Raw genomic sequence first — 24,434 nt, 5'->3', positions numbered from 1 at the left:
CTAAATGATTTCATATAAATCAGGATCCTACTAAGAACAAATGAAAATTTAAGGCATAAGAGCCAAATACTTTAGTTACTGTGGTTACTGTTCAGAAAAGTATGAGCACCTATGAGCAGGAAGACAGGGCTATTTACATCAGCAACTCTGATCTGAGGGGGGCTCTCATTAGTTTGTATCTGGCTCCCAATTGATTTCATAATTTCACTGGCCTTGCCCTCTTTAAAATTATTATTATTATTATTATTATTAGCGAGAGTGTGTATGAGAGAGAGACAGGAAGGGAGAGAGAGGGTGGGAAAGGGTGAGAAGCATCAGCACATAGCTGCTTTCACTTTAGTTGTGCATTGATTGCTTCTCATATGTGCTTTGATGGGGTGCCTTGCCAGTGTCCCCTTGCTCAAGCCAGCACCCTTGGGATTTTTATGCCAGCGACCTTTGGGCTCAAGCTGGTGAGCTTTGGAATTGTGTGGAGGATTCCCCACTCAAGCCAGCGACCCCATGCTGATGAGCCTGTGCTCACAACCAGCAGCCTCTGGGTTTCGAACCTGCGACCTCAACCTTCCGGATGGATGCTTTATCTACTTTGCCACCATTAGTCAGACCTGCCTTGCCATTTTAAACTGAATTTGTTGAGGTGACATTGGTTCACAAAATCACACAGATTTAAAACGTACAACTCAACAAAACATCATCTGCACATTGCATTGTGCACCCATTGCTCCAAGCAAAGTCTCTTTTGGTCCCCATTTCTCCCCACTTTTCCCACTTCTACCTCCCCACCCCCTTTCCCTCTGGCTATCATCACACTGCTGTCTGTGTCTCTGGGTTCTATATCTTATTTATATATATGTGAGTATGAGTATATATACACATATATAATAGATATGGCTTTTTTGCTTAACCCTTTCACCTTCTTTCAATCCAGCCCTCCAACCTGCCTCCCCTCTGACAGCTCTTCATCTGTTCCACGTATTCATGCCTCTGTTCATTAGATTCCACATGTAAGTGAGGTCAAATGGTATTTGTCCTTCTCTTCCTGGCTTATTTCACTTAGCATAATAATCTCCAGGTTCATCCATGCCGTTCCAAAAGGTAAGATTTCCTTCTTTTTTTAAGTTGCTGACTAGTATTCCATTGTGTATGTACCACAGCTTTTTTTATCCACTCGCCCACTGATGGACACGTGGGCTGTTTCTAGATCTTGTATATTATAAATAATGCTACAATGAACATAGGGGTGCATGTATTCTTTTGAATTAGTATTTCAGGTTTCTTTAGATATATCCCCAGAAATGGAATTGCTGGGTGAAAGGGCAGTTCCATTTTTAATTTTTTTGAGGAATCTCCATACTGTTTTCCACAGAGGCTGCACCAGTCTGCATTCCCACCAGCAGTGCAGGAGGGTTCCCTTTTTTCCACATCCTTGCCAACAGCTGTTGTTTATTGATTTATTTTCTGACAGGTGTGAGGTGATATCTCATTGTGGTTTTAATATGCATCTCTCTGATGATTAATGATGGTGAACACTTTTTCAAAATTGGCATCTGTATGTTCTCTTTGGAGAAGTGCCTATTCAGGTTCTTTGCCCAGTTTTTAATTGGGTTGTTTGTCTTCTTGGTATTGAATAATATAAGTCTTTATATATTGTAGAAATTAACCCCTTATCAGATGTATCATTGGGGAATATGTTCTCCCATTCAGTGGGCTCCTTTTCATTTTGTTGATAGTTTATTTTGCTGTGCAAAAGCATTTTAGCTTAATATAGTCCCATTTGTTTATTTTTTCATTTGTTTCCCTTGCCTGAGGAATTACACCTGCAAAAAGACTGCTATAAATGTTTGATATTTTATTGTGTATATTTTTTCTAGAATTTTTATGATTTTAACACTACATTTCAATCTTTAATCCACTTTGAGTTTATTCTTGCATGTGGTGTAAGTTGGTGGGTTAGTTTCATTTTTTTGTATGTGTTAAGTCCAATTTTCCCAACACCATTTATTGAAAAGACTATCATTTCTTCACTGTATGTTCTTGTCTGCTTTGTCAATATTAATTAACCTTAATGCACCTGCCTTGCCTTTCGGCATGGGTTTTTCATGCCAGTTTTCTGCAGTCCTCCTCTGTCAGTGGCCCAGACTCTCTGGCTGCTACAGTTCAGGGAAAGGATGTCTTACTGCCCCTTATCCAGTGTCTCCGGCTTGGCCACATTCTCCTTTCCTCTCTCATTTCTGGCTTCCAAGGCTGCTTACCCCTACCACTACATCCACCCTCCATCTTGATCTTTCCCAGCTCCTCCTCCCAAAGCAGGTTTTCTCCAACTTCCTCCTAAATGTACCCTTTTAGCCCTGGCTTCTCTTTTTGCCTCCAGATCTACAGCCACTTCCTGTGCCTCACGTGACTTTGTCAACCTAGTTGTCTCTCCAAAATCTTAAAATCACATGGAACACTAGAATCATTATCACCCAGAAATCAAGGCCTTCCTTGAGATTTGTCTTCTGTTCATAGTTACTCACATTTGAACCTCGCTTAGGCGCCATTCTTTTCTTCAATATCTCTCCACCCACCACCCCATCACCACTTCCCAAGTCCTATTAAAATTCTCCTGATTCCTCCTTTGGAAAATGTTTGTCCCATTTCATCTTATTCTTGGGCCCACTGGAACACGCTTGTCACACTCACATTGTCTCTAGCACAGTGTAGTAAGATGCCACCTGTATCTCTCCCCTCTGTCCACCCCCCAGGAAGTCAACCCCCTACCCCCAGCATTCCTACAACATTTTCTAGATGAGGTTCAACGGGGTTCAATGTCTCCATATATTGGTACAGATATAGACACTGGACCTACCTCCACAAATTAATTAACACTTAACCATAATTACAAAATCCGAAAGTTCTGAAAATCCAAATATTTTTTCGTTGAGTTGTTTTCTGAGCTCCCTAAATTGCTTTTCTGTGTTTTCATGTATATTTCTGAGTATTTTTAGGATTTCTATTTTAAATTCTGTTATTTAGCTCCAAGGTTTCCAATATATTAAATTTTTTCTTCATAGATTTTTCCTCATCTATCTGTGCTACCTCTCTGTCTTTTGTATCCATGATATTCGATTTCCTTTTCCTTAATGGCATCTGAGGGTGGTTTTGTTGATAGCACTAATGAGAATTAATAAAGAAGAAAAAGTGAAAAAAGAAAAAGAAAAAAATGGAATAAAAAAGAAAATTTATTATTTCTTTTTTTTTCTCCTCTCCCCTCCTTCTTGAGAAAATATCGTGATAAACTGTGAATTATATTATACTAAATGGCACAAAAACTACCTATAATGAAGGGCCTAAGTTGGGGAGAAGTGATAAAGGGGCAAAAAAGGAGGTAGGGACCCACAAAATGCAAAAAAGGAAAAAATTTGGGTCAAGAATAAAATGATTTGCTTGTAAGTGATGGTCAGCTGAGAGATATAATGAGAGGGATAAGAGGGAAACAGGAAAAAGAAAAAAATTACTATTGTATTAAGTGGAGCAAAAACTAGATAGAATGGAGAGCCGGGGTTGGGGGGAATGCTAATGAGCTAAAAAGCGAAGTAAAAAGCACTCAAAATGCCACAAAGAAAAAATTTGAATCCAAAATAAAATTATTTGTTCATGAGTGAGGATTGAATGAGAGGAAAAGTGAAGGAGAAAAGAAGAAACTAATAGAGAGGGAGAAAAAAGAAAAATGGAAAAAAGAAAAGAAAAAAGAAAAAAAAGAGAGTTAAGGGTTTTGGAGTATAACCCTCATAGAGAGAAAGGAAGAAGAAAAGAAAGAAAATGGGAGATGTAACACTTATGGGTAGTGTAGTTCAAGAAGGGGAAAGAATAAGATGGGCAGAGAATAAAAGGACCAAGGTGGAAAAAATAATAATAAAGACAAGAAATGAAAGATAGAAAAAAATGTGGAAAAAGTTATAAAGTCTGTGGATTTTTCTTGATTTTGAGAGGTTATCTTCTTGCTTTTTCTTTCCTCTCCCTGTTCCTGGTCGGTGACTCTGTACCCCAGGCTCTGCCCCTGTGGCACGCTTAGGTAGAGATTTGCAGTTGATGAGTCTGTGTGGCGATGTCATATACTAGGCTTCAGTCTCGTTGGTAGTTGAGGCTTGTTAGCATTTGCAGGCTCCGACAATGAGAGAGTCCATTATCCTGGAGACTCTCTCCTAGTCTCTCCTTCCTGAATTAGCAGCCTGATGATCCAGCTACTAGGTTGCCGCTGCCTCTGCCTTTGTGTTCAGTGTGTGGGACTTCCAGATGCTCCAAGGATAGATTTTTCTGTCACTGGTTGAAGAACTTGTTGAAATTTTGGGGAGAGGTAGTGCTCCTCACAATGCCATTTCTCTGATGTCACTAACTCCCAAATATTTTTTCCACAGCTCATTTGTTAGTAAAACCTGACCTGCACTGACAAGAGGCTATAATCCTCATTTACCCTACTTGGTGTTAAATACATATAAATAATTTGCTTATGGGATATTTTCTGGACCCTGCAAGGACTGTAACATCATCTAGAGTGGGTATTATATTACTATCTTAAAATCCAGAATTTTCTAATTTCTAAAGCACATCTGACCCCCAGGATTTTGCATGAAATGGTCAACCTCTATGTATTTACCACATTCCATACCTAGGTCTAAAATAAATACTTTTGGCATTTCCCATATCTGTCATAGGTTATAATATCTACCTGAAATGCCTGTTTTTCCCCTTCTTAGTGTACCTACTGAGTGTCTACCTATATTCAAGACCAGTTCCAAAACAGGTCCTCATTAAGTTATATATTTTTAAAATCTTTTGGTTTTTGAAACTTTTTGGGTTTTGGAATTATGAATCAAGGTTTACATTTGTGGAGAAAGCTTCCCTAACAATTCTTGTCCATAAAGGTATCTCCCCCTGATGAATGACTAAGGCAGTAGGTTAGCAAAATATTTTAAACTGATGCTTACCTATTAAATAATAAGCTCTTTGCCAGCAGAAAATAAATCTTATACATCTGTATCATTGCATCCCTGAGAAGAGTCTAGAAACAACCCACTATTCATTATTCTTTAAGATTAGATATCTGTGTTTGAAATGTGGGTTCAAAGGGGGCCGTATGCTAAACCCACAAGCTCAGGGCAGGCCTGTGCCTGCAGCCTTAAAACTCAGAGACTGAACAGGATGGGTTGAAATTAAAACTTCTAAAAGCAAGTCATGGTGGGTAGTCCTGTCCTAGACCCGTATCTTCCTTGGCAAAGGTCAGTTTTGACCTTAACCGAGCCTGCCTATTGTCTTTTTGCAACTATACTAACGTACCTTTGGAATGTCAGAGTAGTCGCCGTTTGTTCAGACCCCTCTGGGCACAGTCTCACAGCGGAGACCCCAGCACCCCTCATGTTACCTGGTCCCGCACACTATCTGGACACGCTGTAAATGTTAACTGTCTTATACCCATGAATATAAAAGAAGTATTTGTCACTGCATTTTACCCTTCATTTCGTCTCAGAGATTTCCCTACTTCACCTTTTCCTGCCTCCCTGATCTGACATGGATGGATTTGACATAACTTCCTTATGCCCTCTCCTTTGATTGTGATGTATGAAATAAACCGCAAAATTGCCATTTTCAGGAACATTTTCTCAATCTGTTCAGATTTTGCTTCCTGGCAATTGTTGTCAGTTTGGTTCAGATAAACTCATACAAATTCTCTATGGGCTTAGACGTTTCTTACGTCCACAGAAACACCTGTCTCGACTTAATTGAAAAAAATGCTCCCCTACCTCAGCCATCTAGAGCAGTGCTGGTCAACCTGCTTCCTACCGCCCACTAGTGGGCGTTCCAGCTTTCATGGTGGGCGGTAGCGGAGCAACCAAAGTATAAATAAAAAGATTTAACTATAGTAAGTTGTTTCATAAAGATTTATCTGCCAAACTTAGCAAAAATTTGACATAAAGTACTTGGTAAGTAACTATTATTATATGCTTTAACTTGCTGTAACTCTGCTCTATAAATTTTATAAAGTAAAGTTACTTCCCTACTTTATAAATCACCATTACTGTGGAACCGGTGGGTGGTTAGAAAATTTTACTACTAACAGAGATACAAAAGCGGGAAGTAGGTATAAAAAGGTTGACTACCCCTGATCTATAGTATTTAATTGTGCTTAAAAAAAGATCATCAACAACATTTTTAAATAACAAAGTACCAATCAAAGCAATGTCAATTTGAAATGCTCCCACTGGCAATAAATACAACTTTGGAAGAAAAAAAAATATTGAAGATGGTTGAGTGGTTTTGAATTAAAATATATATTGTACTATAGAAATCTACCATAGTTACTAGTCACACTTAAGATGAACTGATTCTAGTGCAGTTTTTCTATTTAAATACTCTCCACACTCCATCCTGATTTCTGTGTACCTCCCATGACAGTCACTGGGTGACCAGTTCATCATGGCCCCATGCACGCAAGGGAAACTGATGTCACTGAGAAGCTACTGCAGTTCAAAGGCCAGGAAAGGAAGTTATTAACTCAGCAAAATTCAGTTTCCAATATTTAATGAAGAGTTACTCTGTTTAATTTCGGTTTCAAGTCCTATTAAAACAGTATAAGTTTAGGTCATCACATGATTACTTAAATGTACAGCTATGCTCTTTAAACTTCCTTTATCATCAATAGTAGAATCTTTTCTTCCCCCAATGTAAATTCACACGGAACTCCAATACATAAAAAAATAGAGCAGGATGTTCTGTTTGAATCAAGTACTAACAAAGGTAGGAAGGTCAGTATCCTCTTCAGAACCTCTGAGAAACACCAAGGTCCAAGGAACAGGCTGTGTAAAGCACTACTCCAGAAGGCCTCAACTATCCTTTGGTTTTTTACATAAATTAGTTTTTTTATATTAAAAAAATTAAATGTTAATTTAATGTAGTTAATCTAAAGAGTCCTCTCCATCACTTACATCCTACACTCAGTGCACCAGCACGTGCCGGGAGCTCCCCTCACGATTACACCCTACACTCAGTGCCCCGGCACGTGCCGGGAGCTCACCTCACAATTACACCCTACACTCAGTGCCCCGGCACGTGCCGGGAGCTCCCCTCACGGTTACACCCTACACTCGGTGCCCCGGCACGTGCCGGGAGCTCCCCTCACGGTTACACCCTACACTCAGTGCCCCAGCACTGGGAGCTCCCCTCACGGTTACACCCTACACTCGGTGCCCCGGCACGTGCCGGGAGCTCCCCTCACGGTTACACCCTACACTCGGTGCCCCGGCACGTGCCGGGAGCTCCCCTCACGATTACACCCTACACTCGGTGCCCCGGCACGTGCCGGGAGCTCCCCTCACGGTTACACCCTACACTCGGTGCCCCGGCACGTGCCGGGAGCTCCCCTCACGGTTACACCCTACACTCGGTGCCCCGGCACATGCCGGGAGCTCCCCTCACTGTTACACCCTACACTCAGTGCCCCGGCACGTGCCGGGAGCTCCCCTCACTGTTACACCCTACACTCAGTGCCCCGGCACGTGCCGGGAGCTCCCCTCACGGTTACACCCTACACTCAGTGCCCCGGCACGTGCCGGGAGCTCCCCTCACTGTTACACCCTACACTCGGTGCCCCGGCACGTGCCGGGAGCTCCCCTCACGGTTACACCCTACACTCGGTGCACCGGCACGTGCCGGGAGCTCCCCTCACGGTTACACCCTACACTCAGTGCCCCGGCACGTGCCGGGAGCTCCCCTCACGGTTACACCCTACACTCAGTGCCCCGGCACGTGCCGGGGGCTCCCCTCACGGTTACACCCTACACTCGGTGCACCAGCACTGGGAGCTCCCCTCACGATTACTCCCTACACTCAGTGCCCCAGCACTGGGAGCTCCCCTAACGGTTACACCCTACACTAAGTGCCCCGGCACTGGGAGCTCCCCTCACTGTTACACCCTACACTCGGTGCCCCGGCACATGCCGGGAGCTCCCCTCGCGATTACACCCTACACTCAGTGCCCCGGCACGTGCCGGGAGCTCCCCTCACGGTTACACCCTAAACTCAGTGCCACGGCACGTGCCGGGAGCTCCCCTCACGGTTACACCCTACACTCGGTGCACCGGCACGTGCCGGGAGCTCCCCTCACGGTTACACCCTACACTCAGTGCCCCGGCACATGCCGGGAGCTCCCCTCACGGTTACACCCTACACTCAGTGCCCCGGCACGTGCCGGGAGCTCCCCTCACGGTTACACCCTACACTCAGTGCCCCGGCACGTGCCGGGAGCTCCCCTCACGGTTACACCCTACACTCAGTGCACCGGCACTGGGAGCTCCCCTCACGATTACACCCTACACTCGGTGCCCCGGCACATGCCGGGAGCTCCCCTCACGGTTACACCCTACACTCGGTGCCCCGGCACGTGCCGGGAGCTCCCCTCACAGTTACACGATACACTGGGTGCACCAGCACTGGGAGCTCCCCTCACGGTTACACCCTACACTCAGTGCCCCGGCACGTGCCGGGAGCTCCCCTCACGGTTACACCCTACACTCAGTGCCCCGGCACATGCCGGGAGCTCCCCTCACGGTTACACCCTACACTCGGTGCCCCGGCACGTGCCGGGAGCTCCCCTCACGGTTACACCCTACACTCGGTGCCCCGGCACGTGCCGGGAGCTCCCCTCACGGTTACATCCTACACTCGGTGCCCCGGCACGTGCCGGGAGCTCCCCTCACGGTTACACCCTACACTCGGTGCCCCGGCACATGCCGGGAGCTCCCCTCACTGTTACACCCTACACTCAGTGCCCCGGCACGTGCCGGGAGCTCCCCTCACTGTTACACCCTACACTCAGTGCCCCGGCACGTGCCGGGAGCTCCCCTCACGGTTACACCCTACACTCGGTGCCCCGGCACGTGCCGGGAGCTCCCCTCACGGTTACACCCTACACTCGGTGCCCCGGCACGTGCCGGGAGCTCCCCTCACGGTTACACCCTACACTCGGTGCACCGGCACGTGCCGGGAGCTCCCCTCACGGTTACACCCTACACTCAGTGCCCCGGCACGTGCCGGGAGCTCCCCTCACGGTTATACCCTACACTCAGTGCCCCGGCACGTGCCGGGGGCTCCCCTCACGGTTACACCCTACACTCGGTGCACCAGCACTGGGAGCTCCCCTCACGATTACTCCCTACACTCAGTGCCCCAGCACTGGGAGCTCCCCTAACGGTTACACCCTACACTAAGTGCCCCGGCACTGGGAGCTCCCCTCACTGTTACACCCTACACTCGGTGCCCCGGCACATGCCGGGAGCTCCCCTCGCGATTACACCCTACACTCAGTGCCCCGGCACGTGCCGGGAGCTCCCCTCACGGTTACACCCTAAACTCAGTGCCACGGCACGTGCCGGGAGCTCCCCTCACGGTTACACCCTACACTCGGTGCACCGGCACGTGCCGGGAGCTCCCCTCACGGTTACACCCTACACTCAGTGCCCCGGCACATGCCGGGAGCTCCCCTCACGGTTACACCCTACACTCAGTGCCCCGGCACGTGCCGGGAGCTCCCCTCACGGTTACACCCTACACTCAGTGCCCCGGCACGTGCCGGGAGCTCCCCTCACGGTTACACCCTACACTCGGTGCACCAGCACTGGGAGCTCCCCTCACGATTACACCCTACACTCGGTGCCCCGGCACATGCCGGGAGCTCCCCTCACGGTTACACCCTACACTCGGTGCCCCGGCACGTGCCGGGAGCTCCCCTCACAGTTACACGATACACTGGGTGCACCAGCACTGGGAGCTCCCCTCACGGTTACACCCTACACTCAGTGCCCCGGCACGTGCCGGGAGCTCCCCTCACGGTTACACCCTACACTCAGTGCCCCGGCACATGCCGGGAGCTCCCCTCACGGTTACACCCTACACTCGGTGCACCAGCACTGGGAGCTCCCCTCACGATTACACCCTACACTCGGTGCACCAGCACTGGGAGCTCCCCTCACGATTACACCCTACACTCGGTGCCCCGGCCATGCCGGGAGCTCCCCTCACGGTTACACCCTACACTCAGTGCCCCGGCACTGGGAGCTCCCCTCACGATTACTCCCTACACTCGGTGCACCAGCACTGGGAGCTCCCCTCACGATTACACCCTACACTCGGTGCCCCGGCCATGCCGGGAGCTCCCCTCACGGTTACACCCTACACTCAGTGCCCCGGCACTGGGAGCTCCCCTCACGATTACACCCTACACTCGGTGCCCCGGCACATGCTGGGACCCCCCTCACGATGCATTCAGTACCTGCCTGGTCACTACTTGCCTCTTCAGGACTGCTCTGAAGAAGGAGCCTGCAAAAATGTAAGCCAGACCTTGTTCATCCTGTGCTCAAGACCTGATGACTCTCTGACTCAAAGTTAAAGCCGAAGTCCTTAGGAGGAGGGCTGTGAGACCTCGCGTAACCTACCCACCTCGGCCCCCTGACCTCGCTTTCATCCCCCTCCGCCAGCCCCCTCCTGGAACGTGGACCTCCCGCTTCGCTGCCCCACACCCACTCTTCCTCCTGGCGGGATGCCCTCCCCCGGGCTGTCTCTTATCTTCATGCTTCTCTTCCTTTTGATCTCTTTTGAAAATTCCCCTCCTTAAAGAAGCATTTTCTGACCAGTGATAGAAAATAGTAAGTCCTCCTTCTGTCCTAACCCTTTCCCTGTTCTATTGTTCTCCAGTACAAATCTTATCACCTGATACATTGTGTTTGGTGAGCTATTTCTTTGTACAATTCCCATCCTTAACATCTAACTAATTAACTGAATTTCATCTGTTTTATTCACTACATCCCTGGTACCTAGAACAGCAATCGCAGCTCAGTATGTTTTATATTCAGTATATTATAGGAACTCAGTAAGTACTTATTTAATGAAACAAATGAATCATATACATTTATTTTTATATCCCCACTGGCAGTTCTTCTTCTTTTTTAATTAAGCGAAGGGCAGGGAGGCAGACTGACAGACTCCTGTATGCGCCCAGACTGGGATCCACCCATCAAGCCCCCTACTGGGGGGTGGTCTGCCCATCTGAGGCCACTGCTGCATTGCTAGGCAACTGAGCTATTTTAGCATGTGAGGCAGGCCATGGAGCCATCCTCAGTGTCTGAAGCCAACTTGCTGAACCATTTGAGCCATGCCTGTGGGAGGAGAAGAGAGAGAGAAAGAAGGGGGAGGGTGGAGAAGCAGATGGTCGCTTCTCCTGTGTGCCCTGACCAGGAATTGAACCTGGGACTTCCACATGCTGGGCCGGTGCTCTGTTGCTGAGCCCACCGGCCAGGGCCCCCACTGACAGTTTTTAATGAGAGCATAATTCCCTCAAGGGGATGAAACACTCAGTATGTTCTTCACCGTTCCCCTACTCTTGGATATTTAGGTTGTTTACTTTTTCTCTCTCTTAATAAAACAATGCTGCACTGGACATGTACCCAGTTTATTAGGGAGGGGGTTTCCACTGGCACCCGAACAGCACCCACACAGGTTGGTGGACTACCTCAGGTCACCACCGTGGGTATCAGCTTGCTCAGCTGGAGTTGGTAGTGTATTCAGCCCCTGGCTTGTATCTGCTGCTTTTCCACTTGCCCCACCCTACCGTCAGCAGCACAGCCACTGAGTCATACTTCAGAGCTCTCCTTTCCTGGTTCGGCAACCTCACTCCTCCACCTCATTTTTAACTTCAGTCCTAAAGCAGCAAAGCCACATGTGGAATTACAAAGCACTATCTGAACCTGCTTCCAACCCTCTCCCTTTAACATCTGCCCCTGCCTCCAGCCCTGACCTGCTCTTTGGACTTCCCAGAGGCCTCCCTGCGCTTGTCTCAGGGCTTTGAAGCTCCATCAAGCCCAGGAATTGCTGGGAGTTGTCCCTGAGCCCACCTACGCATCAAGTACTAGCTTTATGTTAAATAAATACAATAACTCCTCCTTTACAGATTTTTCTGTTTTTAATGTATATCAATATTATGATTTACAACATACAAATTTACTTAACAATTACATTGGAGCTTTAGTTCATCAAATGTAATGAGTTTTAAAAAATGCAGGGTCCCCAGGCAAAAGAATGCTGGGACCCTGCTCAAGGTCCAGCTTAATTCATCAGGTTCATTAGCTTCTGCCACCACAAGTGACACACATCAACCCATGTTATCTGGGTTCTAACTGTCATCTCCTAAAAAGTACATGAGAACAAAAGGTTGTGATATAGTAATCTGCATTTTTGTTCAATGAGCAATCTGCATGATGGGCTCTGGGAAGCTGATGGACTGGAACTTCGTTGCGCAAGTCACTTAATCACCTCGAAACCTGACTTACCTCATCTGTAAAAAGGAGATAACACTATTACTACCAAGCTGCACAAGTGATTGGGGCAGTGACCTGCAGAGAGTCTGCACACTAGTGTGCAATTTTACTATGGTTGCTATTTACTAATATGATTATCTGATCCATTGCCAAATCTTCTTCGTTCCCACCACCATAAATTAGGCCTGATTAATTTATTCCTCAAGTGTGTGGTTCTTTTATAAAAGTCATCAAATAACAATTTCTAAATATCCACCTTAAGAGAACGACACCTCTAGGCAGGGAGCTCCAAGATTCGTAAGTAAATTAGACCCAGCTCCTTTATTTCTGCTGGGACTCCAGGAGTGACTGCGCTCTCTTCCCGTCTCTCATCCAGACTGGATCTGAACCGAACGTTGTGTTTTCTAATCTTTAGAAGCACTTGGTGCTTTCTCAATGCAGTGCCTTCGCTTCCCTCATTTCTTTCACCTGTGAAGTCTTCCTGTCCTCACCTACCTGATCATATTGCCTTCAAACCTAACGCCAACATCCCCTTCTCAAGAAGATATTTCGGGATTATCACAGAGCAGTCCTTCCACCTTCCACAAAACTTCTAAAGCACCACTGAACTGCAGGGGGCATGCACTGTGCAGTTACTAGGTTATGTCTTCTCCTAGAGCAGGAGTTTTATAGGTTCTTGGGGGCTAAGAATCATGTGGACTTCCTTACGCTTTGCTCTCAATATGTGACATGAAAACTGTGTGAACAGAAAGACAATCCAGAAACACACTCACTCTGCCCATGCAGCACAAGCTGAAGCCTAAGGTTCGCTGCGTCACATGTCACTTACCCACATGAGGTCTAGTGAGTCCCTGCTCAGAATCATTGGAAGAGCGAAAGAGTTTCAAGTGGGGTTTTAAACCATGGATTAAATTCTGACGACTTCTACAGTGATTACAATAACCTGGAGAAAGTTGAGAGTTCTTTTTTTTACAAAGAAATATACGTATATACATCAGGTTTTCTAAACTGGAAAACAGGTTTGATCATTTTTAAAACTAGGTAAGGCAAAAACATTAGTCACAAGTCCTGTGCAACAGAAAATTGCAGCGTTTTAAGACAGATTTAAAAAGAACAGTACATTTATAAGATGTAGAAAATCTGATGTTTGAGGACAAATGCTTGATGTACAATATTTCTGGATGGGAAGAGAAGTGAAATTTCTTCTCTAAAAAATTGATAAAGTACACCTAATACTTTTCTTTTTCCTTTATAACTTGACATTATTTTATAAATGCTTAGTCATCCCACTACCATCAGAAGCATGAATTGTGGTTGTTCTGATGACTTGTGTCAATGAAACAATAAATCTGTTCTAAAATGAGGCCAGCAAAGCCACGAGATGGCCGGATGTAGAATAAGATGATTCAGTGCCCTTTCAGCATGGAGCAGTTTGCTCCATTATAGAAAGACAAGTTCTGCACACAGGTATGCAGTGTCTGGCTAGGGAGGAACGGAGTGCAGTCCAGATAAACGCTAGCAGAGACGCTGACTTACTGGAGGCACTGTCGATGCTGCTGATGCTGTCCGAGCTGTGCAGGTGGTGCCGGTGCAGCTGCCGGTACAGGCTGAATTTGGCGAGCTTCCCAGGTTTTCCTATCCCTTTCAGTTTTGAATCCATATCACTAACGCTCTTCAGATTTTTAGTGGATTCATTTTTATTTTTAAGGCTTAAGGACTCCATAGATTCTGTTGTTTCAGCCTGAGAAAAATTATTTAAAAAAGAAGAAAAAGACACCCCATCAAATACACTACATTGTGGCCCTTTAGTTTCAGTCTGGTGAGGTGTATAGTTGACACAGGATGGAGGCTCCTAACGAACACACAACACTGTGTGGGGTCAGCCACTGGGCAGTGGGGATTCTTATGAATTGTTTAAATACTCCCGAAGGCATACCAGGCAGTTCATTGTAGTTCCTCCTTCAGGCCAAATTCTTGAAATTTCATACCAATTCATCTTTCTATCTCAAATGCAATGACATAAGTTATATTCACTGTTGAGTTGCTAAACACTAAGTAAGCAATGCCTTTTCTGTCAATTATTCTTCCTGTTACCCAGTCACTCAGTTTCTATTTTCCCAGGAAAATCAACAACATATAGGATGGAGCCCATCAAATTTTCTAATAAGTGTATTGATATTTTAGCAACCACCTGAGTTGAAATAATAAGTACCTGGATATAGGCATAGAGATATATTTTGGCAGCTCTTGGTTTGAAGGTACTTTGAGAAGTAATTAACTTCCTGCTTTCAAACAGAATTACCTATCTTATTTTCATGTCTTTAAGTAGGAAGATTCCAATAGCTGTGGCAGCTACCTGGAATAAGGCAGCTAATTAAACTTAAAGCTCAGTTGCTGTACATTTTTGTTTATAAACGTTTTCCAAATAGAAAAAAAACCTTTTACGTATTATAGAACAAAGGAGCTAATTAGGAGAGAGCAAATGTTCCATTGGCCTCTGTTTTCTTTTCTTAGAAGGGAAGAAACTGAGACCAATATGCAAAGTCGCTGACTTGCTAGGTGGTATTTGAAGCCAAGTCAGCCTATGTTGGACTCATTGTTCTTTACTCCCCCAGGGACACGCCACCTCTCATCAGTCAGCCAGTCAATCGGGCTAGAACATATATTTATACAAATTGTGTCCCTTTCATGCAGTTCTGTAAAGGTAAAAACACTTACTGTGAAGGAACCCAGAGACGGTCCTGTGGTGACACGCTTCACGCTGCCCACATCCGTGAGTCTGTGCTCATTGTCATCCCACCTGCCATAGGCCAGGTCGATCCCACCTACAAAGGCCACTGACTGGTCGATAATGACAAGCTTCTCGTGATGAGCCCAAAGGTACACACTGGATGACACATGATCTGGGTGCCTCATCACCTTGAGAGGAAAAAAAATGCATATGCAATATGCTTTTTAAAATGTCCTTTATATTATAATAAAATAGGATGGTTTTCTCCACCAAATAGCATTTTCTATGATTCAAATACCAACATGGACTCTGTATACACCAAAGAAAATTGCCAAACTTCCACATTTCTTCTCAGTATTTACCAGAGGGAGACTCCCAGTTACATTTGAAGCCTCCTCCGCCCTCACCCACACTGCTTTTTGGGGCAACTGCCAATTGGCTTGAAGTTTGTCACATATTTCAGTAAAAATCAGCTCCATGAATTAGCTGACTCCCTTCTCTCCCTAAAATGATTGTACCCGGTATTATTTAAAAATAAAGCTCTAAAAAATTTTAACAAACATCTATCTTTGGCAAAGTATTTAATAAGTCTATTGATCGTTGGCAGCCATTGAGTTGAACTAGTAAGGATATGAATATAGGGCTATAGATATTTGGCAGCTCCTGATTTGAAAGGTACTTTGAGGAGTTATTAACTTCCTGCTTGAATGGATGGAATTCTCTTTAAATGATCATAGACTGACTTATCCTATCTTTGTATGTTTCTATGTAGAAACATTTCTAAAATGTTACAGAGTATTTTTTAAAAATAACATTTTTAATTGTGGTACAATGCACATAAAATACAACTTACCATATTAACCATTTTTAAGTATATAGTTCAGTGGTATTAAGTTCATTCATAGTATGCAGTCATCACTACCATCCGTCTCCGCAAATCTTCATTTTGCAAAACTGTGCCTCGATATGCATTAAACATTAACTCCTCATTCCCTTCTCACCCCAAACCCTGGCAACTATCATTGTACTTTCTGTCTCTATGAATTTGACTACTGGAGGCATTTCACATAAATGGGATCATACTACATTTGTCCTCTTGTGACTGCCTTATTTCACTTAGAATTTTGTCTTCAAGGTTCATCCATGTTTTAGCATATGTCAATCCTTCCTTTCTTACACTGAATAACATTCCATTCTCTATACATACCAACCCATTATTGAGAGGGGAATATTAAAGTATCCAACTATTACTGTAGAACTGTTTATTTCACCCTTTATGTCAATGTTTGCTGTATACATTTTATGGTTATTATTGGTACAGAAATAATTACACTTATTTTATCTTCTTTCTACACTGAGTCTTTCATTAATTAATATACAGGGGTGGACAAAGGTAGGTTTACATTTGTAGCACAAATAGATAGTACAATAATCAACAGATAGAAATACAAGAATAAACTGTGTTTCATGTTCTGACAATTGTAAACCTACTTTTGCCTACCCCTATATAATGTCCTTTTTTGTCTACTATTAATTTTTTAAATTAAAAGTCTATTTTGTTGATACTAGTATAGCTACTCCTGCTCTCTTTTTGTTACTATCTACATGGAATATATATTTTTAAACCAAGTGAAATATATATATAAATTTTATATACTTTAAGCCTGCTGGAGATTTATTGATTCATTGTCTGGGTATATCTCAATGAATGGGCAATGATTGTTGATAAATTTTAGGTATTTGAGAAAATATCAAATAGCTTTTTTTAAATTGTTTATTGTGCTTATTTATTTTATTAGTACTTTATACAAAATGGTTTTAAGAAATGCATTTTAAATTCTAAAGGAGCTTCCTTTGTTGCTATCAGTATTCAAGAGATGCCCCAGGGAGATCACATCCAAGAGGTCCCAGGATCATCTTAACGAGGAAACTGGAAACTTGACAGGCTCAGATATTGAAACCACCCTAGGAAGTATGTTCTTCACTAAATCATCAGGGTAAGAGAAGTGGAAATGTGAACTCTGCTGACTCCATCAATATTAGCAGTATAAAAAAAAAGTATAGTATTTTATTTCTGAGATGGACATGAAGCTGTTCATTCAAAATACACATTAGGGAATTCTACCCTTTACCACCACTCAAAACAAAATATACCTGAAAAACCAAAGACTAGTAAAGAAGAAACATTGCTCAGCAAGATGAACCTGAATACCTTTATGTTGGGGTGTAGACGCATCAAAGTTCTCTTGCTGTATTCACTGTTGATTCCAAGTGCAAGTTCCACCTCTTTGTAAAGCATTATGAAGATCCTCACCCCCTCTTGCTGTCAGGAGAGAAAATACAGAGACAAATAAGAATTTCTACAGGTAGATTATTGTTTTATTTTTCTTCTATTTGTGTATTGTACTTTCTACAATTTCTTCTATAAACAAGTATAATAAAATATTTGATGAACAACACTATACAAGGAGATGAAACATAAATGTATATATAAAGACACAAATATCAAAAATAAAATTTATCTCTCTTTTTTTCCTACAACTTTTCATGCCAAGACAGAGTGTCAGTATTTGACTAATTATAGCCAGAAAGTTAAAATTATAACCTCAACTACTAGAAGTGTCTGATAGTCTCATACCTGTGAACATTTCCACACTCTTGTCATTGGGAAAGACTTGACCTGATTCATAGTACAGATTTAGGGTTTTTCATTTGTTCTTATTATACTTTAATTATTTAAGTGATTAAAAACACTGATACAATAAGCTGAAATAAATATCTCTTAATGTTCCTGGAGTATGTTTCATGGAACTTTTCATTTTTTAAAAAATTATGTGAGTGGCAAAAACATTTCTTAAGAAAGTATATGTATTGGTTTACACTCTTTTTTTTTTTTTTAATAAATTTTTATTAATGGTAATGGGATGACATTAATAAATCAGGGTACATATATTCAAAGAAAACATGTCTAGGTTATTTTGTCATTAAATTATGTTGCAAACCCCTCACCCAAAGTCAGACTGTCCTCCGCCACCCTCTATCTAGTTCTCTGTGCCCCTCCCCCTCCCCCTAACTCTCTCCCTCCCTCCCTCCCATGTCCTCCCTCCCCCCACCCTTGGTAACCACCACACTCTTGTCCATGTCTCTTAGTCTCATTTTTATGTTCCACCAATGTATGGAACCATGTAGTTCTTGTTTTTTTCTGATTTACTTATTTCACTCCTTATAATGTTATCAAGATCCCACCATTTTGCTGTAAATGATCTGATGTCATCATTTCTTATGGCTGAGTAGTATTCCATAGTGTATATGTGCCACATCTTCTTTATCCAGTCTTCTATTGAAGGGCTTTTTGGTTGTTTCCATGTCTTGGCCACTGTGAACAGTGCTGCAATGAACATGGGGCTACATGTGTCTTCACGTATCAATGTTTCTGAGGTTTTGGGGTATATACCCAGTAGAGGGATTGCTGGGTCATAAGGTAGTTCTATTTGCAGTTTTTTGAGGAACCACCATACTTTCCTCCATAATGGTTGTACTACTTTACATTCCCACCAACAGTGAATGAGGGTTCCTTTTTCTCCACAGCCTCTCCAACATTTGCTATTACCCGTCTTGTTGATAATAGCTAATCTAACAGGAGTGAGGTGGTATCTCATTGTAGTTTTGATTTGCATTTCTCTAATAACTAATGAAGCTGAGCATCTTTTCATATATCTGTTGGCCATTTGTATCTCTTCCTGGGAGAAGTGTCTGTTCATGTCCTCTTCCCATTTTTTTATTGGATTGTTTGTTTGTTGTTGAGTTTTATGAGTTCTTTGTAAATTTTGGATATTAGGCCCTTATCTGAGCTGTTGTTTGAAAATATCATTTCCCATTTAGTTGGCTGTCTGTTTATTTTGATATCAGTTTCTCTTGCTGAGCAGAAACTTTTTATTCTGATGTAGTCCCATTCATTTATTTTTGCCTTCACTTCTCTTGCCATTGGAGTCAAGTTCATAAAATGTTCTTTAAAACCCAGGTCCATGATTTTAGTACCTATGTCTTCTTCTATGTACTTTATTGTTTCAGGTCTTATATTTAGGTCTTTGATCCATTTTGAATTAATTTTAGTACACGGGGACAGGCTGTAGTCGAGTTTCATTCTTTTGCATGTGGTTTTCCAGTTTTCCCAACACCATTTGTTGAAGAGGCTTTCTTTTCTCCATTGTGTGTTGTTGGCCCCTTTATCAAAGATTATTTGACCATATATATGTGGTTTTATTTCTGGGCTTTCTATTCTGTTCCATTGGTCTGAGTGTCTATTTTTCTGCCAATACCATGCTGTTTTGATTATTGTGGCCCTATAATATAGTTTAAAGTCAGGTATTGTAATGCCCCCAGCTTCATTCTTTTTCCTTAGGATTGTTTTGGCTATTCGGGGTTTTTTATAGTTCCATATAAATCTGATGATTTTTTGTTCCATTTCTTTAAAAAATCTCATAGGGATTTTGATGGGAATTGCATTAAATTTGTATATTGCTTTGGGTAATATGGCCATTTTGATTATATTTATTCTTCCTATCCAAGAACAAGGAATATTTTTCCATCTCATTGTATCTTTTTCAATTTGTCTTAACAATGCTTTGTAATTTTCATTATATAGGTCCTTTACATTCTTTGTTATGTTTATTCCTAGGTATTGTCGGGAGCCGATCAACGACTGCTGGCTGACAAGGTCACAGCAGCAGAAGACCCACAACTGCTGGCTGACAAGGTCACAGCAGGAGAAGACCCACAACTGCTGGCTGACAAAGTCACAGCAGAGAAGACCAATGGCTGCGGGGTGACAAAGTCACTGCAGTGAAGACCAATGGCTGTGGGGTGACAAAGTCACCGCAAAAGGAAAGGCACGATACTTCCCCCTTTGATTTTTTTGAATTAATCTGGCCTTATATCCCCCCTTTTTCTGGGTGTGTGCTATTATTTGTGGCACAGGGATAATAGTACCGTACTTTCCCTGTAGATTTGTAGTAATTTCTTTGGAAATGAGACAGAAGGTGTAAGTTCCACAGAAAAGCCTGTAAGCCCCTTGAACTGGGCTCATAAACATAAGAGGCTGGCTATGATATCCCTCATAAGGGTTAAGTTTGTAGGAGAATTTCTTATTAATCATGTTAGAAAGAATATAGCTAGAACTTAGCTAGTGTGTGAATATAGTAAATAAATAAAATTTGACTAGACAATAGAATTTTAGGTAAGGTGTTATGGAATGGCCCGTTGCGTGGCCTGGGATGGGAATGCAGTCAGCAAGAAAAGAATGTTTTGCTAAGAGAATTGTTTTATGACTGAAGGCAGTTGCTGGGCTTTCTCAGTGAGACACTCATGAGATTTATAAACTTTCCCAAAAATTCTTTCTTCTGATAATGAGAGGTATAGAAGGGCATACATAGAAGCAATAGCAATTAATGTCTTCTGAAATTATGTTGCTACTAAGCTATCTTGCAAGTGCACTCTATATATCTTTAAGTAAAAGTTACTCTTAATGTTATGTCAATTTCTCAATGGGCAAGCCTTTTGTTATCTTGTGAGGAAAGTTAGGACACTGCATAAACTCAAGGCCATTTGCCTGAGCAAGCGGTGGTCATTTGCTAGTCCTTAATGATTCTGTCTGTTAATCTCTCTCTGCCCCTTGACTCACAACAACAGTAAAGTTGAGTTATTAGTTAGTACTAATCCTTTAAAAGCTTTTACCGATGTTGTCGCTATTCAAGTTATTTTTTAATTGTACTTTGAATGATTTGCCACCTGATTTGTAGTTTATAGATATAAATTAACTGTTATCTGGAAACATGTAAACATAGTGAAACAGAAGCAATGATTAATACCATGTAATTGTAACTTGGTGTGTGTGTATAAAAAAGGAGCTGTACTAGCATTTGGCAGAGATGCCTGGCAGTAAATGCTAACTAGAGAATAAAGAGAAAGAAAAGAATTCGGCTCTCTCACTCGATTTCGCCGACGCCGTCTCCTCCTGTGGGACCCCTGGATCCCCCCCGGGGCTGGACCCCGGCAAGGTATTTTATTTTTTTTGTTGCAATCGTGAAGGGGATTATTTTTTTGAGTTCGTTTTCTAGTATTTCATTGTTGGCATAGAGAAAGGCTATGGACTTTTGTATGTTAATTTTGTATCCTGCGACCTTACTGTATTGGTTTATTGTTTCTAATAATCTTTTTGTGGAGTCCTTCGGGTTTTTGATGTATAGGATCATATCATCAGCAAAAAGTGATACCTTTACTTCTTCTTTTCCAATATGGATGCCTTTTATTTCTTTGTCTTGTCTGATTGCTCTGGCCAGAACTTCTAGCACCACGTTAAATAAGAGTGGAGAGAGTGGACAACCCTGTCTTGTTCCTGATTTAAGGTAGAAAGTCCTCAGTTTTATGCCGTTTAATAGGATGTTGGCTGATGGTTTATCATATATGGCCTTTATCATGTTGAGATATTTTCCTTCTATACCCATTTTGTTGAGAGTCTTAAACATAAAATTGTGTTGTATTTTATCAAAAGCCTTTTCTGCATCTATTGATAAGATCATGTGGTTTTTGTTCTTTGTTTTGTTGATATGGTGTATTACGTTAACCGTTTTGCGTATGTTGAACCATCCTTAAGATTCTGGGATGAATCCCACTTGATCATGATGTATTATTTTTTTAATATGTTGTTGTATTCGGTTTGCCAGTATTTTGTTTAGTATTTTAGCATCTGTATTCATTAGAGATATTGGTCTGTAGTTTTCTTTCTTTGTGCCATCCTTGCCAGGTTTTGGTATGAGGGTTATGTTGGCCTCATAAAATGTGTTTGGAAGTATTGCTTCTTCTTCAATTTTTTGGAAGACTTTGAGTAGAATAGGAACCAAGTCTTCTTTGAATGTTTGATAGAATTCATTAGTATAACCGTCTGGGCCTGGACTTTTATTTTTGGGGAGGTTTTTAATAGTTTTTTCTATTTCCTCCCTGCTGATTGGTCTGTTTAGGCTTTCTGCTTCTTCATGACTCAGTCTAGGAAGGTTGTATTGTTCTAGGAATTTATCCATTTCTTCTAGATTGTTGTATTTGGTGGCATATAATTTTTCATAGTATTCTACAATAATTCTTTGTATATCTATGATGTCTGTGGTGATCTCTCCTCTTTCATTTTGGATTTTGTTTATTTGAGTCCTGTGCCTTTTTTCCTTGGTGAGTCTTGCCAAGGGTTTGTCAATTTTGTTGATCTTCTCAAAGAACCAGCTCCTTGTTTTATTGATTTTTTCTATAGTTTTTCTGTTCTCTATTTCATTTATTTCTGCTCTGATTTTTATTATCTCCTTTCTTCGGCTGGTTTTGGGTTGTCTTTGTTCTTCTTTTTCTAGTTCCTTAAGGTGTGAAGTTAAGTGGTTCACTTCGGCTCTCTCTTGTTTGTTCATATAGGCCTGAAGTGATATGAACTTTCCTCTTATTACTGCTTTTGCTGCATCCCAGAGATTCTGATATGTCGTATTTTCATTTTCATTTGTCTGTATATATCTTTTGATCTCTGCGCTTATTTCTTCTTTGACCCATTCATTTTTTAGAAGTATGTTGTTTAGTTTCCACATTTTTGTGGGTTTTTCCCCCTCTTTTTTGCAGTTGAATTCTAGTTTCAGGGCTTTATGATCAGAAAATATGCTTGGTACAATTTCAATTTTTCTAAATTTGCTGATATTGTCTTTGTGGCCCAACATATGGTCAATTCTTGAGAATGTTCCATGTACACTAGAGAAAAATGTATACTCTGTCGCTTTGGGATGAAGTGTCCTGTAGATGTCTATCATATCCAGGTGTTCTAGTATTTCGTTTAAAGCCACTATGTCTTTGTTGATTCTCTGTTTGGATGACCGATCTAGAGCCGTCAGCGGTGTACTGAGGTCTCCAAGTATGATTGTATTTTTGTTAGTTTTTGTTTTAAGGTCAATAAGTAGCTGTCTTATATATTTTGGTGCTCCTTGGTTTGGTGCATATATATTAAGGATTTTTAGTCTTCTTGATTCAACTTCCCCTTAATCATTATGAAATGACCATTTTTGTCTCTGAGTACTTTTTCTGTCTTGTAGTCAGCATTATTAGATATGAGTATTGCTACACCTGCTTTTTTTTGGGTGTTGTTTGCTTGGAGTATTGTTTTCCAGCCTTTCACTTTGAATTTGTTTTTATCCTTGTTGCTTAGATGTGTTTCTTGTAGGCAGCATATAGTTGGATTTTCTTTTTTAATCCATTCTGCTACTCTGTGTCTTTTTATTGGTAAATTTAATCCATTTACATTTAGTGTAATTATTGACACTTGTGGGTTCCCTACTGCCATTTTATAAATTGCTTTCTGTTAGTTTTGTATCTAGTTTGATTCTTCTCTTTTGTTTTTCTATCATTTGTTTTTGTTTGTTTGTGTTCCATACTTCTTTCCTCTGTTGCTACCTTTTTTAAGTCAAGTGTTTTTGTGGTGGTTTTTTCAAGGGTGGTTACCATTAAGTAATGAAAAGGGTACCTACCATATTCATTGTAGTACCCTATCTTATAAGTATTTCTGCACTTCATCGTCCTTTGCTACTGTTAATCTCCATCCTCTCCCCCCTTTTTTTCCTTTGTTGTCACAGTTTAAGTTTGGTTTTATTGTGTTCTTGGTGGAGCTGTTACTTGTGGTGTTGTTTTCTTTTGTTCTTTGAATCTGGTTGGAAAACCCCCTTTAGTATTTCCTGGAGTGGGGGCTTTCTGTTGATAAATTCTCTCATTTTTTCTGTATTTGTGAATGTTTTTATATCTCCTTCATACTTGAAGGATAGCTTTGATGGGTATAGTATTCTTGGCTGAAAGTTCCTCTCTTTCAGGGCTTTAAATATTGGGGTCCACTCTCTTCTAGCTTGTAGAGTTTCTGCTGAGAAATCTGATGATAATCTAATAGGCCTTCCTTTATATGTTGTACTCTTCTTTTCCCTGGCTGCCTTGAGAATTTTTTCTTTGTCATTGGTTTGTGTCATCTTTATTATGATGTGCCTTGGAGTGGGTTTGTTGGGGTTAAGAAAACTCGGTGTTCTGTTTGCTTCTTGAATTTGAGGCTTTAGTTCTTTCCACAGGCTTGGGAAATTCTCGTCTATTATTTGTTTGAGTATATTCTCCATTCCATTTTCTTTTTCTTCTCCCTCTGATATACCTATTATTCTTATGTTATTCTTTCTGATGGAGTCAGACAATTCCTGTAGGGCTTTCTCGTTTTTTATTATTTTTGAGTCTCTTTCTTCTTCTCTCTGTTGTGCCTCAAGTTGTTTGTCTTCTATTTCACTAATCCTATCTTCAATCTGGGCTGTTCT

The 24,434-nt window shown here is 42.1% G+C and overlaps 1 protein-coding gene across 6 annotated transcripts in view; it reads right to left on the bottom strand.

The window, feature by feature from the left end:
- Positions 1-24,434, bottom strand: part of PLD1 (phospholipase D1) — a 337,459-nt gene that overhangs the window by 107,201 nt on the left and 205,824 nt on the right. For 4 of the 6 annotated variants that reach the window (XM_066347950.1, XM_066347949.1, XM_066347952.1 and 1 more), the window contains 4 exons: positions 17,288-17,398; positions 15,063-15,263; positions 13,881-14,085; positions 13,174-13,287 (listed from right to left, as the gene is read on the bottom strand). In XM_066347950.1, coding sequence (XP_066204047.1) covers positions 13,174-13,287; positions 13,881-14,085; positions 15,063-15,263; positions 17,288-17,398 — 631 coding nt within the window. The remainder of the gene's footprint in view (positions 1-13,173; positions 13,288-13,880; positions 14,086-15,062; positions 15,264-17,287; positions 17,399-24,434) is intronic. The other 2 variants (XM_066347955.1, XM_066347951.1) reach the window with 1 other exon arrangement.

The sequence above is a fragment of the Saccopteryx leptura genome, chromosome 8 (genome assembly GCF_036850995.1).
Source record: "Saccopteryx leptura isolate mSacLep1 chromosome 8, mSacLep1_pri_phased_curated, whole genome shotgun sequence".
NCBI classification, from domain to species: Eukaryota; Metazoa; Chordata; class Mammalia; order Chiroptera; family Emballonuridae; genus Saccopteryx; species Saccopteryx leptura.
This window is presented reverse-complemented; position numbering and strand designations above follow the sequence as displayed.